We start from the raw sequence: 20,858 nt of genomic DNA, 5'->3' as shown, positions 1-20,858 counted from the left end.
TGTATGGAAGAAAAGAAGATAGAACATTTTTTAATAACTTTTTTCTTTTTTGATTCTTAGGAGGACTTTGGAATCATTAATTGGATATGATAGTATAATTCCTCTATGGCCAATTTTGGAGGCAAATCTGTTCTTTTTGTTTAGTTATACAAATTCCTGCAGTTCTTTTCTCTTTTTTTTTGCTACAATTTCCTTTCCAAATTATCTTTTATTCTTGATTATCGAAGTGAGGGAGCATCTCAAGCTTGCGAATATATTGGGACATTTGGGAGGTGAAAGAAGACAGCTTGTTATCATTACGAGATCATCTTCATTTGTTTTGATTTTTCTATTTTTTGAGATGATAAGCCCTTTATCAACAATTAAAAGCCATTGCTACTATTCAACAATGGATGGAACATGAACACATATGCTAAGAAATATTGCAGAAGTATCTGGGCCCAAGGTGCAAATCTTAGACAGAAAAAATCATATTAGTATATATAATATTGTAATATATGTAATATGTAAAAGAATAAATGTTATTTATTCTTTTTGAATTTCCTTCAGTTGCATACAGGTTTATAACCTAATTGAAAATCATAATATGTATTTATGTGTACATATGTATACATTATAGTTGATTAATTCTTTGTAAAAATCAGGTAGGTTCAATAGCTTTGGCTTAATTTAGACAAAATTTGGAATATGCTTTAAGAAAGAGAAAATAATTTGAGAATAATCTTTCAATTCAATGTTTCATGTTAATTTATTACATGCTTTGGTTAGTATATTCTCTTGGAAATTTTTAAACCTATTTTTTCATTATATAGGTAGAGAGCACCTAGGCTTAAATTTGGCACTGTCCTCCTGTCATGTGGACCTTCACCAGACATCTTCCTGTGCTAATGGAACCTGTAGCCATACTTTTGTGTACTACACTGCTGTCACAGATTTTTCTCGAGATGGAGATAGAGTTACAAACATTGTAGTGCAACCAATAGTTAATGAGGATTTCCTGTGGAACAACTACATTCCAGACAGCATCCAGGTTTACAAATTACAAAACTATTATTGCAATTGAAGCTTTAAGAAGAAATGTGCATTTTATCATTATGTCTTATAAACTTTTTATGTAAAACATTTTTTGGTAAATTAGTTTTTAAATGATTCAATTTTAATAATTTTGATAAAAACAATACTTAAAAATTTGTTGAGATTGCTAAGCAATTTTTTATGTATCATTAAATATAATTAATGATAATATTTACCAAAAATATCTTTGCTTTTAAGATCAAAGTAAAGGATGTCCCAACTGCTTACTGCTATTCATTTACTGACCCACATATAATTACATTTGATGGCAGGTAATTTCCTGAAAGTTTCTTCTTTTAGTAGTTTTGTTTGCTTTGATTTTGTTGTTTTATTTTAAACAGCATATTGTTTTATAATTTTTTAGTTCTAGTCATGGAAATTAGACAGAAAGGCATTACTGACTTGTTTCAAGATACTAGTTTATGTAGATTTTTTTGCCTTAAAATCTAATTCTTAGTAAAAGACATCCATTACTTGCAAGGCTGAACTTGTAAAAGTAAATATTATTACAAATGCAGAGAATCTTTTTTGCTAGACGCTTTTTAAATTTTTAATAATGATTAAATTATTTGCTCTAAAGATGTTCAGAACATTTCCATATGATATTAAAACAATGTTTTTTAAGTTTAGGCAAAATGATTAAACATATTAAAATTATTTTTAAAACTAATTACTCCTAAGCCTTGACAAGAATATTCAGGAAAAAAACTATTATAAATATTATAGATACCTGGATATTTGCCTCTGGAATTTAAAGTAAAATGGGCAAAAGACCAAAAAGTAATCTAAACTATTTTGTTATTAATATCTGCATAGAAAGATTTAAACTCAGTTATATTCTTCTGGGAGATTCATGATTCTGAGATGTCTGTAAGGAAAATGATAAGAATGTCTTAGCGTTGCATCAATATTTTTTTCATGATGCAAGATGGCTTGTGGTTTGTCTAAAAAAGTGTAATATGATCATTGTCAGTAAAATTATTCAATATGTAGAAACTATTCTATAAAAAAATTGTTCTCCAATGGTGTCAACAGATGTTAAGAACCTGAAGGAACTGATCTCACAGGCAAGAATCCTTTATGGCTATAAGTAAAGGCTTAGACATTTTAGTGGAAAAACCTCAAGAAAGCGTAGTAGTGATGAATTTATTCTGACAATTCAACAAGATTAATTATGCACCAAGTAGGTGAAAAGCCAAGTTCTAAGGACTGGGATTATTGAACAAAACGAACATTCTCTATCCTCATGGAGCTGGCCTTTGCAAAGGTGAAGAGAGGTAGAAACACATTTAAAAAGTAAAATACAAAGTGTGTCTGAGGAAGATACTTGCTATGAAGAAAACGAAATTGGGTGGAAAGGGAAGGCTGAAAAGAGGGGTTGCAATTTATATTACAATAGAGTGGTTATGAAAAGCCATTTGGTGAGGGTGACATTTAACAAGTATTCAAAGATAAGGGAGATAGCCACATGGGTACACATATGGCGAGAAGACCATTGAGCCAGCCTGCCCTGCTCAAGGAGAGCAGCTTGACTGGAGTGGTGAAAGGGAAGAAAGGAGTAGTGGGAGAGATTGAGGCGTTTATAGCTACTTTGTTTCCTTCAGTGCACACAACAAAATGCTCATGATACGTAAAGCTATTGCAAATCAGTAACATACTACTGTGATATTTTACACTGATTTTTTAACGCAATTGCCTTTTGTTAATGATAGGGTATATGATAATTTCAAGACTGGAACATTTGTGCTTTATAAGAGTATGTCACGTGATTTTGAAGTCCATGTACGTCAGTGGGACTGCGGAAGTCTTCATTATCCAGTGTCATGTAATTGTGGGTTTGTTGCCCACGAAGGAGGTGATATAGTCACTTTTGATATGTGCAGTGGTCAGCTACGTGAATCACAACCATATTTATTTGTAAAAAGTCAAGATGTAACCAGGAATATCAAGATAAGTGAATCTTACTTAGGAAGAAAAGTCACAGTATGTATGATTCTTTAACATTAAAAGTATTTTTCCTTTCTCTCCTTTCAGATAAACATCTCTATTAAATTAGGAGCTATCATTTCTCAACATTAGTTTGTTTAACAAAATAGCATTTATATTAACCATCATCTTAGAGGGAATACTTTGTTTTTTCACTTACCACACACAAATAGACACAACATAGTTAAAACCATGTAAAATTTAAACTGCCATATTTAAGATTTTAGTATGACAACTTGGTGGATTATTCAATAAAATTATTTTTGACAATGTGTAATAAGTAGTATATTAGACAGAGATGACAGACATAATTAAGAATGAATATTTAGGAATAATTAACCAGTTTTTGAAATGAATATTGTGTGGTACTACCTAAGGAATGGGCTGGTAGATAAGTGTAATAGAATATGAAGTCAGGAAACAAACCTAAGCTTATATATTCACTAATATTTTTAATTCTTTTTCCTTTACTCCTGGCAAGCTAATATTTTTTTAAAGATTATACTTCATATCTGTGAGTAAACTATTTGTATTTTCAGGTCATAGCCACCTTCCACTCATCTTTCAAACAAGTAATTCCAAGTCAGTAAAATTTAAATTTAAATAAAAGTATTAAAAATTTAAGTTTATGTTTGTATAATATTTACTGAAGTGAAAAATCATTTTTGAAAATACATTATGTATTTGAATTCCACCACTGAAAACCAAAATGCAATTCAAAAATTGGGAAAATATTTGCTACATATAAAACATAGGTCAGATAGAAAAAACTCATGCATCACTAATGTATAATCAGCATTCCGATTAAAATGAGCAAATATAAAAAACCTTTCCACAAAAGAAATAAAACTGATATGTTCAAAAGTACAAAAACCAATAAAAATACAAAAAATTTAACCTTATTAGTAGTCAAATAGATGAATAAATAAATAAAGATTGAACATCTCTCATACAATATCAGGAAGAGTAGAGATAGTACATTTAGTAACAGTCTTTCCAGGGAACATATATATCATATATAACCTGCACCTATGTGTGCTATTCTGCCAAGAAATTTTACCCTGGAAATTTATTGTAAAAAAATAGTTAAGGATGTGCATACCCCCAGTGATGTTTATTGTATCTTTCCTTATAAGAGGAAAAAGTTATGGTTAAGTAGTGATCAATAAACAGGTTTAACTAAAACTCTAAATATAGTGATGTCATATAGTAGAACACTTTGTGGTCATGAAAATGATGGAGTAGGTGAGTGGGTTTATTGACAGGCAAAGATATGCCCAAAATATAAAAGAGGCTTTTGAAGAATTTGCACCAAAATCTTAATATTAGCTACCTTAAGTTGGTTTGGAATGTAAAATTTGTGTTTTTTAAATAATTTAATGTAACTAGCACAGACCATTTTTGTAGAAAGAGAAAAAAGAGCTATTTTTAAATTTTAAGAAAATTAAAAGGGGAAAAACAACCAGAAGAGCACACACAGTGGTGTATCTTCAGTGATTTTAGAAGAGATAGCTTCTCCACGTATACAGTACATCAAAGTGGCCGGTCTGGAAGAGGTGATATTCCTGTGATGGGAGAGGTGGTTCACAGTTAGATTTCACAGGCTACTAGGGTCATTCAGCAAACTCTCCTTGCTCAGATTGCCAACTCCTCAAACTACCTTCTAGTTATAATTTAGCTTCTGATTCTGTTTGTCTACTGGCAGCTAGAGAATGCTAATTAGCTGTAGGAACATGTACTCCTCTAAAATTATAGTCATCTGTGTAAATTAATTACTTGTCAATCTAATTCTGTATTAAATAATTATCAGAAACATTACTTGGTAAACATCTTCCTCAATATTTGTAATGTATTAATTGTATAAATTATCTCATTTTAGTTTAAATTATTTAAAGAAAGAAGTTGCAAGCAATATATTTCAATAAAAAGATCAGTATGGTCCTCAAATTTCAGGTCAGCAATATGCAAAAACCCCTATTTTGACTTAGAATGTTAAGAGGAAAGTTGTAGTCAAGAAAATCAGTATTTTATTCTCTTTTTATATTGAGGGAATAACTATTTCTTACTTTTTAAATCATAGATTTTTCTTAATCCAGATGGAATATTGCTTCAACATCTTTTATTTCTGTATTGTTTATTTCTGTTTTTGAGATCTGGTTTGCTTCTGGGGCTTTCATCCGTGCTGATGTTGGTGAATGGGGCATGAGTCTAACGATCAGAGCCCCTGGTGTAGATTACAGAAACACTCTGGGACTTTGTGGAACCTTTGATGAAAATCCAGAGAATGATTTCCATGACAAAAATGGGATCCAAATTGATCAAAATTTTAACAATTATGTTGCTTTTATTAATGAATGGAGGTAAGACACTGTTTTTCCACTTGCGATTGTATTAATATTAGACTTAAAACGAGTGGTGGCTCAACACTCTGCTTTTTTGCAACACATATTAGGAAAAAATGTCTATGTAGAAATTACTATTCTTTCCTATTTTCCATCTGGAAGGATTTTACCAGGAAAAAGCATGTTTGACACACTGCCAATTTCTTTGACGTCACCTGGAAAGCCATCCTATTGTAGCTGTTCAGTGGACACTGTAGCGTATCCGTCTTCCAATGATCTGGGCAGTGTTTCTCAATCAGAAATTGTCTCGGATTGCAAAGATCTCAGTCATGTCAGCTTACCTTCTTTGATACCAGAACTAGATGTCACTTCTGAATATATTAATTCAGACACTCTTGTCAGAGAGATAAACAAGCATACATCTCAAGAAGAATATAATCTAAATTTCTTTCCACAAGACAACAACCACATAAACCTGACTAAACTAGGCTTAAATGTACAAAAACATCCTGGAAATGAGAAAGAAGATGCACTAAAATATTTGGACACTAAGAAACATGCACAAGGCCAGGAAAGCCCCAGCCAAGAAACGAGGTACAATCGACAAAACAGACGGAAACGGCAAAACTTTTATGAGTTCCTTCCTTTGTTTGCTTTCCCGAGTCTCAGCCAAACGGATCTGGAGGAACTTACTTATTTTTTCCCAGAGGACCATGCTGAGGATGTACAGCAAGAGTTTGTCCCCTCTTGGCCCACACCCTCTGGCCTCACTGAGTACAGCACTTTGACCCTCTGTCAGCAGACTCTAGCCAACTCCAGCATAGGAAGGCTCTGTCTTGCTTTTCTTGGCAAGAGAATAGACAGTGTTATAGATATGTGTGTGAAGGATGTTCTGTTAAAAGATGATCTTAGCTGGGCAGAAGCAGGTGTGGCCCTTTTAGAAAATGAATGTGAAAAGAGGATTGTGGAGGAGGGGAAATATAACACAGAAGAGTATGGAACATCAGTTGAAGACATTCTCTTAGTATTAAAATGTCCCAATTTATGCAGCGGCAATGGGCAGTGTATGGAATGGGGGTGTGCATGTTCCCCAAGCTTTACTTCCTATGATTGCAGTGATTCCTATGGTAAGTAAATACTCTCAAAGTTTGATACTGCATATGATATTTCATTATAAAAAATGTATTTGATCTTTATTTCACCCTCAGTATTCTAACAGTGTTTATTCAGATTTTATAGAGAAAACCTCCAAATCATAATAATTAATACATTACTAATTTTCCAACAGCATCTCATCTTATTTGGAGTAAAAGCCAAAGTAACTTATAACAGCCTAGAAGGCACAGTGTGATCTGTCATTCAGTGTCTCTCTAAACTCATTCCCTACTACTGTCACCCTGTCGTTCCACTCCAGCCCCTTTGGTCTCTAAGCTGTCCCTTGAAAATGCCAAGTTCATTTAACTTCAGGGCCTTTACACACAACTGGGCCCTCTACCTTATAGAGAATCATTATTTTCCCAGAACTCAAATTTAGTATTTTTAAAGCACTGTGTTTATATTGTTTTTCTAATTATACTAATTTACTTAAAACTATTTTCTCTAACGCATCTATCTATACAGTAGAAACTATTTTGTCTTAATATTTTAGACAAAGAAACTGTAAAAAGTTTTGTTTCCTTTAATAAGTAAACCAGTAACTCCTGATTTCCCTCCCATTATTACCATCTTGCTCTTTTCCACCTACAGCCTTTTCCTTCTTAGTAAATGCAAACTTCATTCCTATTTGCTCACATTAAAAACTTGCACCATTTTTGCCTGTCCTTTTCCTTCATGCCTCAAGTTGAATTCATTAGCAGCAAATCCAGCTCCAGCTTCAAAGCATTTCATTTCTTTCCCTGCTACAACCATAGTCCAAGCCACCATTATTTCCCCCTCGGATTATCATGGATTCTCCCAAAACTAATTTTCTGTACAGTAGCAACTAAAGTGACCCCACTGAAATGTGAGTGAGATCATGTTGCTCCTGTGTTTATATAGCCCGAATGGCTCTCCATCTCCTTCAGAGTAAAGTCCACAATCCCTCCCATGGTGTAGAAGACCCTAGGAAGTCTGAGGTTCCTCTCTCACTGAATTCATCTAGCATTCCTCCCCTAGCTCACTGTTCTTCAGCCACACGGGCAGCTTTGCTGCTCCTCAAAGGAGCCAGGCCTGCTCCCACCTCAGGATCTTTGCACTCACTGCTCCCTCTCACCGGAGGATTCTCCCACCACAGATCTTTATGATTTACGTTCTCTACTTCTCTGTTCAAATGTCTTATTATCAAAAAATCCTCTGTAGTCATTCAAAACAAACTTGTTTTTCTTACATAATTCTATGGTCTTAATCTCCTTTAATATAGTTAATATAATTATTTTTCTATCTTCCTGAAAACAATTATGTAATATAATTTATGTTTATCTTTTTATTAGTTTTTTTTTTTATCCTCCCATCTCCATCTAGAATGTAAATTGCATGAAGGCAGAAACTTTTGTTTTGTTCATTACTACATCCCCAGTACCTAGAATAATAACAGATAAATAAAAATTACTAAACATTTGTTGAATTTGTGAAAGTATGGACTGAAGTAACCCAGGCTTTAAAAAAAAATTTCATCAAGATTTTTAGGGTTCTGAATACACATGATTTTCTACCTACCGCTAGTAGAGTTGTATTCACTTAGGTTTTCCCAGTACATAGGCAAAGGGTTTAATAACTTTTACGCACTGCATTTATCCATTTTGACAACCAGATGTTACTGATACAGATGACATTTTGAAATTTTAATACATTGCATTACTAACTACTGTATTTTATTATGGAAGTATTTTTTTCTATAACCCAGCTATGTGACACAAGCCAAAATGGCAAAACCAAAATGTACTTTATTATAGTGGTAATTTCTTAATATTTGTCCTTAATTGATATAAAATAATATTAAACATTAGTGAAACCTGTGTTTTTAGGACTGGTAGTGTCTGTAATATTATTATTGGTTTAATGGTAGATACCTCTTCTAATACCAGATTACTCAACATTTAATGGCTTAATTAGTGTTGTAAGTAGCATTTTAGGTATACTTTAAAATATTATTTTCCATATGCTTTTAATTTGGGGCTTGGAAATAGTTTTTTTTTCTGAAATTAAAGAAATTATGTAGTATTTGTTATATTTTTTTCCAAAGACAAAGCTCCTGAAATTACAGAGCTTGGGAATGCTGGATTCTGTGATGTTCAAAAGTCTAATTGTATGATGGTGAGAGTTTTTGGCAAAGGCTTCAAAGAATTACCTTCAATTAAATGTGAAGTTACTAAGCTACAGGTATGTTAATTATAGAGTTGAGAAACAATAGAGTGTATGAGATACTCAGATTAATATTATCTTGGATTAATTTGGTCTATCAATTAGCAGCATAAATCCAAACGATGTTACATCTAGAGAGCTTAACAGGAAAATGATTAAGTTACATAATGTTGACGCTTCTTTGTTAACTTTATTAAAATATCTTATAAACTTTTTATTGAAGTATAAGCTCACTATTTTCACTTATATTAAAAAGCTAAAAGAATATCAAGCTTGATTTATGTAAGCCTCTGTATTTCTTGACATGTAAAAACATAAAGAAGAGACATTGGTTTTAGCCAAGACATCTTGCATAAACTGGATATGAACATTTCCCTTTTACAAACCAAAAAATGAGGACTAATAGCATTTATTCTTTATATTTTCCTTACTATGGATTTTACACAGAAAATGCCTACCTCTAAAAAATTAGTATTTATCTTTCTGAAGGCCACAGAAACAGACATGATCAGTATGAACATTAGTATATCAAATTATACCTTATTTTCGATGATTATTTAAATGATCTTCCTTGTCTTTGTTCAAATGGAAATTTTATTTTAACGATAATTCTATGAATTTCAAAAGTATATGTGGATAAGCTGAAAACTTAAGACAGCAAAACACATTATAACATTCTTCTTACTTTTTCTCTAAATTGATGAAGCCAAATGTGACTCTGAGATTGAGAATTTACAGAAGGTAATAGGTTTGTATGTGTCTTTATCAAGTAATTAAACACAAGTATGCTAACTTCAGGATTTTATGGGTAGAGCCTTTCTAAATAAGCCATGAAATATTTTAATCCCAATGAAGTAATAATACAAAATAGAAAGGTACATGTCAGTAATTTTAATATCACTTAAATGACTAGACATTATATTAGTCTTGGCAAAATAAATCATATGACATCACATGAAGATTAAGTGATTTGCCAGGAAAAAAATTTGTAGATTTATATTCTGTTGGAAAGCACATTTCATACTTACCTTCAGATGCATTGTTTGTTGTGATTTACTCTCATACTACCTCCCACTTCCTCCGAACTTCTGATAATACAGAGTAAAATCTGGAATCCTCTAACACACTATACAGAACTGTATTAGTCCATTTTCACAGTGCTATAAAGATACTACCTGAGACTGGGTAATTTATAAAGAAAACAGGTTTAATTGGCTCACAGTTCCACACGGCTGGAAAGACCCCAGGAAACAAAATCATGGCAGAAGGCAGAGGCAGGCACCTTCTTCACAAGGCGGCAGGTGAGAGGGAGTTAAGAGGGAAGCTGCCACTTTTAAACCATCAAGATCTCATGAGAATTTCCTTACTCTCACGAGAGCAGCATGGGAGAAACTGCCCTCATGATCCAGTCAACTCCCACTGTGTCTCTCCCTCGATCCTTGGGGATTACAATTCGAGATGAAATTTGGATGGAGACGCAGAGCCAAACCGAATCAAGAACTAGGGAAAGAAAGATGTTCACTTGCCCAAACTAAAGTTAGAATGCATATCTGTGTATTTTACATTATGCTGAAGTTAAGTCTGTCTCTCCTAGCCCCAGTCTTGCCCAGTGCTGGGTTTTAAAGGCTTTTCTAACCTTTCATTCATACCTCCAGTCAAGGCTGTTTAATGTGCCACTATTTTAGGATCCCCAACCCTACCAACATGGGCCCTGCTCAAAGCCTTGCATTCACTTTGTATGGAATGTGCTTGCGCTGCCACTAAGCTAATATCTTCTCCCAGCTCCCTTGTTACATGTTCAGTCAACATGAATCGATTCCTGCTCACTTTTTTAGTTCAAATTTCAGTTCCCTTCGAAGATTGGGTTCCTCTTGAAAATCTAGCGTTTTGGAAATCAGATCATGCAAAATCTTTAATGACTTCCCATTTTATGAAGTAATTTTTAAAAACTTTTATTTTGGAATAACTTAAGACTCACAGAAAAATTGTAAAAATAATGCAGTTTCCAATAATTCTTCACCCAGTTTCTCCTAAAGTTAATATCTTATATATAAACCATATCCATAAAACAATTGTTCAAACCAGAAAGTTCACCTCGACACAATACTATTAATGAATTTACAGACCTTGTTCAATTCTACCAGTTGTCCCACTAATAATGGTCCTTTTTCTGATTCAGGATCCAGTCTAAGATTTTGTATTGCTTTTTGTCATGTTTCTTCAGTCTCTTTCACATTGTGACAGTGGTCCATCTTTCTTTATCTTTTGCACACTTGGTTCTTTTGAATATTGTGACTGTGCTCCATCTTTCTTCATCTTTTGCACACTTGGTTCTTTCGAAGAGCACTGGCCATTTATTTTGTGGAATGTTCCTTTTTTATGGTTAGACTGAAGTCATGCCATGTTGTACAATTCTTAGTGCATCCTTTCATGATGTGATATATCTAATCATGGGCAATGTAAATTTTGATCACTTACTTAAGGGGTTTTTTGCCACGTGTCTTGACTGTAAGCTTCCTGTTTTTCCCATTGTAACTAATAAACGTGTTGTGGGGAGGAACTTTTAGATTATGGAAATATAGGATAGCTCCTCAAATGTTCTTTTCTCCTAATTTTAGCATCTAACTGTAATTTTTGCTTGTAGCAATTATTACTGTGGTATTTACCACTGGTGATTTTCTATTTCCATCATTTCTTCTACACATATTATTTGGAATTCTACTGAAAAGAAGAGCTGTTCCTTGTTTCCAATTTATTTATTCATTTATTTACTCATGCCAGTATAGACTAATGGAAACTTATTTCATGAATTGTAACTCAGTGCTATCATTCTTTATTTGACTGTTTAAATTATTGCAGCTTTGACCATTGGGAGCTATTACAGATTGATTCTCATGTCCTTTTAACTTGCTCCCATAATTTTTTGAACAATTTATCACGTTCTGGCATCATATGATTTTCCAGACTCATATTTTTCCTATCCCAACTCTAGAATCAACCATTTCTCTAAAGACTGTAGTTCCATTTATCAAAAAGGGTCATTTAAAATCCAAGACTTGGGTGCAAGGTGTGCTTCTTGTTACAGGGTAGTTATTGCTTCTTGGCCCTTTTAAAGGGTACAGTTAGAAAATTTATGTATGGACACTTATACACACACATAACTACCTATCTGTCTGTTTATCTATTTGTCTATCATCTCTATGAGTTGATACTGATACTCCTAATTTCAATGCAGTGCCAAAAGGTTCATTCTAGCCTTCTCCTTTCTTTATTTGTAACTCTTTTCTTTACGAGTGAAAACTGGCTCTCTTCATCCACAATATATTTACCTGGTTTCTCAATCTAAGTGTATATGTAAGTCATTTTCAGAAATTCTAACCCTTTCCTCCGTGAAAAACAAATTCATGAAACAAGGTCACAATATAAAGGCAAATACTAGTTTCTAAAGTGAGTTAGATTAACTATTTTCCACTCTGCTTAGAGTGGTTATCTGTTTTATTTATAATACAATTGGGTTTTAAAAATATTTGTCTTCCATTTTGAGTTTCTTCCACACTCTGGTTGATTTTAGTTATTTAATTATTTGGAGGGAATATGAAATATTATCATAGTTCCAAGAGTCGAAGCTATACAAAGGCATACACATAGAATTGTTACTTTCTTGTCATCCCTGCCACCTGCTTTCCATCACTCCTTCTTTTCATTAAAGTATGTTTCTACTGTCATTATTTTCTGGTTAATCCTTACTATATTTCTTTGGTACAAAAAATGGATAGATAACTCTTTTTTATATACAAAGTGTAACATGTTTTACATGCTTTTTTCTACTTTTGTATTAGTAGTTTTAGGCAACTAGAGATTCAACCACTTAAGCATTTCTTTTACTTCCTCTCCTAAAGCAGTCAAGACTCTACAACATCCTATTTTAAAGTTGCTAATTTATAGGATTAAATGCAAGATGTTATCCAAGAAATGGATGGCACATTATGATTTAGCTCTTGTGTCGACATTTGTAGGCTTGAACTTCTTGTTTATGCTACTCTGTACATCCCTGTCTTTTTCATATACTATTCTCTCCATTCATGTGAATTGCACTCTCTCCACCTCTGCTCCCAGTGTCCAAATAGCAGTCTCCTTTTTTATTTTCAGGAAGAGAAGTATTTGCTTTTTTGAAGCCTTCTTTGACTGTGCTAGTTAGTTAGACTTAATAACTCCATTTGTATTATGCCCTATTTGAGTCTTTTTTAATGCAATCATAAAATTTTATGTTGTCTGTCATTTTCTTTGTGATCTTTTTGCACTGAGATATTTTCAGCACATGATATATACTCACAAAATGTTGATGAATGAAAAGGAAATAGAACACTGTATATTCCTCATTTTGGTTAGGCCCCTCAAAACAGAAAGTTGGAAATAATCTCTATATTGCCAGCCATTGGCTGCAGTCTTCTTTCCACACAAGAAACCAAGACCCTACATTCACCTAAGTGTAGATAATCATGACTACTCTGAGAAATCATTGCCATTCTTTCTCTACAAGAGGGAAACCACTGATAGATCTGCTAGGCTAGACTCTGCACACTCCCTTAAATATGAAGATTTGCAACTCACTCTTTCAATCATCAAATCTTCAAAAGTGTAATTTCTATTAGCGGCAGATTAGAGTGATCATGTTTTCCTTTCCTTTTCCTGCTGACCCACAATATTGAAGCATCAGCATGCTCTATGACAAATTCTGAGTGGTTGAAAACATTTTACAATAATAAATTTCAAAGAAAAATCTAAATCTAAATTTTGACAGCAAAATACAGCTTTTGGTTTCCTACGCAGTTACCAGTACCTGGAACATTATTCTGGCTTCTCCTCTTTTGGCACCAACACATTTTCAATACTGAAAAATAATACTAAAAGTGTAGCTTAAGCATGATATTTCACTGAGTTATTAAGTAGGGTGAACTAGAGTTTATTTAGTTTCAAATTACTAATAAACTAATGAGCAAAAATATTTATTATGAGGATGGTATATTTCTTAGCGAATCAAGAACAAGAAAGTAGCTGAATTCTCAAGAAAAATCTTGAACACCATGAAGACTCAGTATATGTGCATTTGTGTGTGTGTGTGTGTGTCTCAATTCAGCTTTTGTTTGTGGGCTTCATTTTCCCATTTCACTATATACGGGCTTTCTCTCCATAGTGAAAAAATGGCCACCAACCACTCCATAGTTTTGTGTCCTGCAACTCAAGCCATCAGAGGCCAACTGACATGACATCGCCATTGGCACAAAGTTAAAATATCATGAGTAGTTGAAATATTGGCCTAGCTTAGGTCCGCCCCTGCACCAGTCAGGCATAGTCAGGGAGATTGGTCATATAGGAATATGAGGGACCCTGGGAGCTGTGTAGGGGGCAGAAAGGACAGTTTCAAGTAGATGAGGTGGTGGAAGCTTTTGCAGGAGAAATGAAGGAATTTCTGGGCAGAAAATCAATCCACTGTGTATCATCTATGTATCAAGTGTTTCCTCTTGCTACAAAAGTCATCACATAGTGATCCATTGTAGATGACCAATATTGGTAACTTCTTTGATTTGAACTGCCAAGAAATGCGTGATTCATTGGGAGCAATTTGCATCATATTATCATATATATGTTTTCCATCATTCTGAATAAAACTCACTCCCAATATGACTTTAGTTTCTCTGTTATATATTACATTATACTAGGCATGTATCTTAAATTTATGTTTTGATTATATGTAATTTACTAATAAAATATTTCCATAATTTAACAGAAGTTAATTGCTTTCTCACTATGTCCTCAGTATAATAGCAGTGAATGGATGCCTGGAGAACCCATCTATACACAGACTGTTTTCCAAAATAGCAGAGCTGTTGATTGTCAGCTGCCCACTGATGTTCAGCAGTTTGATACCATGGATCTGGTGGGTGGGAAACCAACTGGGAAGTGGCAGTTGAAGGTAAAAAATAAAAAAGACATCTTCATATTTATAAACAAAGTAAATACTTATATATAACATTTCATAATGAATTTAGAACATTTAGAACAAATCATCTCATTATGGAACTATTATGTTACAGGTATCTAATGATGGTTATAAATTCAGTAATCCCAAAATAATGGTCATATATGATGGTGCTTGTCAAATTTGTGGTCTCTATAAAAATGACTCATGTACTATAAAGGTATGTATTTTTTTCATTTATTTTCACATTTACATCATAGGTATTTTCTTTTCCTATGCTCTTGTCACATTAATTGTAGTTTTTTCACTTTCATACCAGAAAAACTAATAGAGAAAAGCCTTCCTCAAGTTTATATAAGGGTAACTGAAATTGTTACTCTGCCTGCTAGGAAGAGGTTCCTACCTTTAATATTTTGAAATGTCAGATTACTTCTAAAAAATTATAAGAGGAAGTCCAGACTAAATTATTTACTACTTCACTCGTACCTACATTGTTTTTTCAGTAGTAATAATGACTTTCCAATAAGAGATCTCATGTTGTTACCTAGTCTTCTTTGCATCAAATGATGTACATTTGGTTAAAATTTGTAAAATGTATAAAATTGATATTTTTATGGGGAGTATTTCCTGGCAACTAAGTTTATTGGAGCATGTAAATACCTGCCACTTGATGGATTACAGAACAGCAGCGCAGCCTGAGCTGAGTTGCAATCGCAACTTCTTTTCGAGCTATATCCAGCCTACCGTATTTATCAGAAGGGCTGTCTCACATGTGAACTGCTGACTCAACAGACTCCATGGGTAAAATATCTCTTGACTCTTCAAAACTGAGGTGCATCCAAATAATATTTGTGTACATGAAAATTTTAAAGTATTATTTTTTCTAAGTTTAAAATGTATTTTCTTGAGATTAGTCATCAGACCAAATCTCTGGTTTTGAGAAATTGTTTGATTTTTATTTTTTCCCAAATATTTCATTTCCATATATCCATAAGTACTTTGAAAATATTATTCAAGATTGTTTTCTCCTCCTGGAGCTATTTTGCTCTAACTTTTGTGCAATTTTCCAAGTGATATTAAAGGAGATTTTGTAAAATGAGCTAAGTTTATATCTCCTGAATAAAATTTAGTCTTCTCCCCAAGAATACTTGCTACATTTAATGCTCTTTCTGTGCTTATCAGCATCTCTTTCACATGTTTGGTGTAATGATATCCATTATCAAGTGTGGATAATTATGCCAAGGATCCGGTCTAGTTGACTGTGTTCACAGACCACAGTGGGCTGCTAGGGAAATGGAAGATAACTATAATCTAATGTGATTTTATAAACTGTGGAGAAAAAAAAAGAAGTTACTTTTATTTCTTTATGAATAAAATACTCCCAGAATGAGTTCAGTGGTGAAAAATACCAAAAGAGAGATTTTCTCCCATGTTATTTATAAATTATAAGCTATAACTTTGTAAAGGTAAAAGTTATATATACTTTCATTACCTCCAAATTGATCAGTTTTATAGACATTTACATATTCAGGTAATTTGTTTTCTTATATTCACTTATGCTTACAGAGTATCAACATAGATGTATGTGCTTTCTTTGGAATCATCAATACATGTACTGCCATCCTTCCTTGTACAGTTTTTTCTGTATGCTAACTATAGGTGTACTTTTATTGATGTTTTCTTTTTTAAAAATTTTCCATTAGGAAAATGTTTGCATTATTGATGGACTCTGCTATGTTGAAGGAGACAAAAATCCAACCAGCCCGTGTTTGATTTGTAGACCCCAAATTTCAAGATTTACTTGGTCATTTTTAGAAAGTAAGTTATTCTTTATTAATCCAAATATTTCCTATATGAGACATTTTAAAAGTGGTTTTCAGTCAGAAGTTACATAAATGTGTTTAAAATGAATGACCTCTGTGTTTAATTTAGCATCTCTCCTAACTGCAAAATTTACTTTGAGGATATAGAATAGATTTTAATATTTGATTAGGAAAGCATATGTGATTTATTAATGGAAGAAATGGGAATTATTAACTCAGTTACACACAATTTCCTATGCTTAGCTTTACCTCTGTTCAGTTTTGTGATGTTATTAACCATTTAAGCTCAAAGGCCATGGATTCAGCGCCTGTTAAACAAGGTATCTGGACTCAGTAATCTATGAAGTGCCTTCCAGCACTACTGTTGTGTGATGTGATGAGTATAATATTGGGTACAGATAATTTTGAGATACTTTGTTTCAAATAATACCCCAAACTGTAGTCACGTACCATATAACTTCCTCACTTTCATAAACAGAGTTATGTTGGTTCCATATAGGTGTCCAAGTTCTCTTTCCTCATGGGGAGATCAGACATTATTAGAGACAATAGGACACAATTATTTCCTGGCCCCATGTAATTTTATTTAAGGGAGTCATACAACTTTATATTTATACTATGCTTTGTAATATCATTATAACTGTATGCACATATTCATTACTGTGTTTCATTACATTTACTAGATGATTCACTGTTTAGGTTTAAGACTCATGGAACACTGTGGAAAGACAATGGAAATTTGAGGAAAAATATAGTACAAGAGATGAAAAATACAATACAACTTCTGAACTGGTGTCTCTGTTTTTTCAATGGCTATTGTTTGACTGATAGATTCATTATAGTCTCATAGTGTTCAAAGTCATAAAGGGCCATGAAAATATCATGTCTTTTAAATCTCTCATACTGAGGATGAGGAAATTAAAATCAATAAATTAGGCTGCTTGTGTAAGGATATGCAGGGACAGAACAGGAGCCAGAGCTACAATCTCGAGGCATTAGTGCTTTGTGGATGCAAGCAGAGTGTTTGTGAACAATAGAATGTAATGGGGCTATTTGTTCCAACTGTTAAGCCAGTAGGCTGAAAAGGTAGACATTTTTTAATATAACACAATATAAAAAGAGGTTTTCAGTTGTTTCATGAGTGTAAAGGGAATTCTGCCTGTCCTCTAAAATAGCCACTTTTTTTTTTTTAAGACAGAATCTCATTCTGTCTCCCAGGCTGGAGCACAGTGGCAAAATCTCAGGTCACTGCAACCTCCACATCCCCGGTTCGAGCAATTATTCTGCCTCAGTCTCTGGAGTGGCTGGGATTACAGGTACCCACCACCATGCCTACTAATTTTTATTTCTAGTAGAGGTAGGATTTCACCATGTTGGTCAGGCTGGTCTGGAACTCCTGATTTCAGGTGATCCACCTGCCTTGGCCTCCCAAAGTGCTGGGATTACAGGTGTGAGCCACCATGCCCATCCTGAAATAGCTTCTTTTTTTAGTGTGTGCACTCAGCCACTGGAAGAATATCTGAGTAGCAGAAGATGAGTATGACTAATGGCTTCCACGTGTTATAGCTGGGGAGGCAAGTACAGCAAGAAACATTCAGAGGAGCCAAAGAAACGGAGCAGTCATGGGCAGTGAGGGAGAAATAGAGAAAGGGAGTAGAGGGAGAAAGTGAGGCTGAAAGAAACAGAGTGCAAAGGATCCTCAGTCAGAGAGAGAGAGAGTAGTGAGGCAGTCAACACCAAGAAGTAAGTTGAGACAGAAGAGGTGCAACATCCAGTGTGGACAGTGCATGTGTATTTATATATTCTGTGCTATATCCAAAGTGCTTTCATACTTTCATAATAATGCCTGAGGTCTTGCACCTGTCAATTACTTTCAGATGTCTAAGAATGGAATTGAACTTACTCAGAATGTTAAAAAAAAAAAAAAAAATGAAAACAGCTAATAGACCTTTTAGCAGAGTTCAGTCTGTATCAAAATGCATATCTCTGTGGGAGCTCTCAGAAGTACACTTCATTTCTTTTTCTCACGGGTATAAAGTTAAGTGTTTTCTCTATTACAGACAATCAGCCCCCGGTGATTCAAGTATTGCAAGACAAATTACAGACATTTTATGGTGAAAACTTTGAGTATCAGTTCGTGGCCTTTGATCCGGAAGGTTCTGACATCCACTTTACGTTGGACTCTGGTCCTGAAGGAGCAAGTGTTTCCTCTGCAGGGCTTTTTATGTGGAAAACAGAGTTACTAACTCCTCAACAATTTACTCTACGCCTTAAGGATGACTGCGATGCTGAAACTAGAGTCACGATTGAGGTAATCTTTATAATTACGTAAGTGTCACTGGATTCTTTTGCAATTTTAACAACTTTATTTGAATTTAAAATACAAGCCATATTCCTAGTTGTAAAGAGCAACAGAGTTATTAAACATTGTATGGAAAATTAAACTGCCAAAACTTTTTATTATTGTTTGTAAGAATTTAAAACCTTAGAGAGAGTCTCAAGCCCAGAAGCACAGATATAAATTAATAATTTCTTTACTGTTTTACTTTGCACTTCCCTGTAACACGGATAAACTCCTTCAGCTCCACCTTCATGAAAGATGTGTGATTAATCTAAGATTGATAATTATACCCTCTTCCATCAAGTGAAAGGGCCTGAGATGTTGAATTAGAAATCAAGATTATAAATACGACTTGAGATAACTAATTGGCAACTGTAATTCCTTTCTTTATTGACTTTTCTTTTCATTATGTCAGTCATGAGCACTTAATACTTCCAAACCCTTTATGTGTCCATTGTTCTTTTGAAACTTGGAACACACTTTTACACTGAAGTAATATTGTGAAGAGCAGCTGTGTTCTATGCCATATTAACCCAGTAATTCAGGAGATCATTTGCTCTCTAGGTTTGTGAATAACCCAGGTGATTAACTGCTGTCCACTTTAGTGATTTTTTTTACGTTGTTCTACTTGCGTGACAGAAATTGATCATCTTGTAACTTTTTTTTTAAGACAAGTTATCCTTAGTATTTTATTGTGGTTTTGCACCTGGGAGTGGGCGTAATTGCCTTATTAAACTATTTTTAATACAATTTTATATTACATTTGTGTCTATGTGTGTATATATATCAAATATAAGTGATTTGGTCATACTTGTACATAAACACACATGCCTGTCATGATTTCCGGGGCATAAACTGAAGATAATTTTATTGAAAAATAAGACATTTCCTTTTTTTATTTTCTTTTTCAGGTGACTGTGAAGTCTTGTGATTGCCTGAATGGTGGATCATGTGTGTCTGATAGGAACTTTCCTCCAGGGAGTGGAGTGTACCTGTGTGTCTGCTTGCCTGGCTTCCATGGTAGCCTTTGCGAAGTCAACACTAGTGGGTGCCAATCCAACCCTTGTGGTCTTGGCAGCTGTATTAGTGGTTTTCACAATTATTCCTGTGATTGTCCACCTGAGCTCAAAGGTAAGATTTTGCTCCTCATAACAAATTAGAAAGAAAAGCTCATTGAAACACACATCTACAGGTTACTCAAGCAAATGTGTGGTCCTAAAGATTTTAGTACACATCTTTACAATTTTAATAAAAGTTATTACAAATATAATTACTATCCATATCCCTTGTTCTTGTAAATTGTAAATTCCATACACTATTATAATTTTGCTCATTTTTATAACTGTTATAGCAATGTAGGAACCTGTTCTGCAGGTTTCTAAACATTCCTACCTATATTTGGTAGGGAGAAGTGTATTAAAATGTATTACTATTAAGATATAATATGGAAAAATAAAGGAGTTATGCCAGAGAAAATACAAAAGTTATCACTTAAGAGAGATTTTACCGATAATTCATTGACTTAGAAATATCATGGTAAAAAGTTGAAATCAAATGAAATGTTAGCATATTTACTAACTCATTAATTGTCCTAAAATGTGTGATTACAGAAATATATGACTGCCAACCTTTAATTTTCCATGGATTCTTAAAAACTCATATGAATACTTTCCTTACATTCAATAGATGTAAATATTAAGTAAGTAAATATATAGTTAATGAGCTGATATTTTTCTTGAAGACACCTATTTTAACAATACAGTAGAACTGAGCAGAAGATTTATGTGTCTTCTAATTTTCTTCAGCACCTTTTTTTTTTTTTTTTTTGAGATGGAGTCTCGCTCTGTCGCCCAGGCTGGAGTGCAGTGGCATGGTCTCAACTCACTGCAAGCTCTGCCTCCCGGGTTCACGCCATTCTCCTGCCTCAGCCTCCCGAATACCTGGGACTACAGGCACCTGCCACCATGCCTGGC

At 33.8% G+C, this 20,858-nt stretch overlaps 1 protein-coding gene across 1 annotated transcript in view; it reads left to right on the top strand.

Annotated features, from left to right (window-relative positions):
• Positions 1-20,858, top strand: part of VWDE (von Willebrand factor D and EGF domains) — an 83,501-nt gene that overhangs the window by 40,231 nt on the left and 22,412 nt on the right. Inside the window, exons 8-18 of the mRNA XM_030932029.1 lie at positions 813-1,030; positions 1,273-1,346; positions 2,787-3,057; positions 5,212-5,420; positions 5,565-6,529; positions 8,623-8,759; positions 14,560-14,715; positions 14,837-14,941; positions 16,425-16,539; positions 18,605-18,855; positions 19,797-20,016. Of these exons, the coding sequence (XP_030787889.1) occupies positions 813-1,030; positions 1,273-1,346; positions 2,787-3,057; positions 5,212-5,420; positions 5,565-6,529; positions 8,623-8,759; positions 14,560-14,715; positions 14,837-14,941; positions 16,425-16,539; positions 18,605-18,855; positions 19,797-20,016 (2,721 nt within the window). The remainder of the gene's footprint in view (positions 1-812; positions 1,031-1,272; positions 1,347-2,786; positions 3,058-5,211; positions 5,421-5,564; positions 6,530-8,622; positions 8,760-14,559; positions 14,716-14,836; positions 14,942-16,424; positions 16,540-18,604; positions 18,856-19,796; positions 20,017-20,858) is intronic.

The sequence above is a fragment of the Rhinopithecus roxellana genome, chromosome 6, assembly GCF_007565055.1.
Source record: "Rhinopithecus roxellana isolate Shanxi Qingling chromosome 6, ASM756505v1, whole genome shotgun sequence".
NCBI lineage: Eukaryota > Metazoa > Chordata > Mammalia > Primates > Cercopithecidae > Rhinopithecus > Rhinopithecus roxellana.
This window is presented reverse-complemented; position numbering and strand designations above follow the sequence as displayed.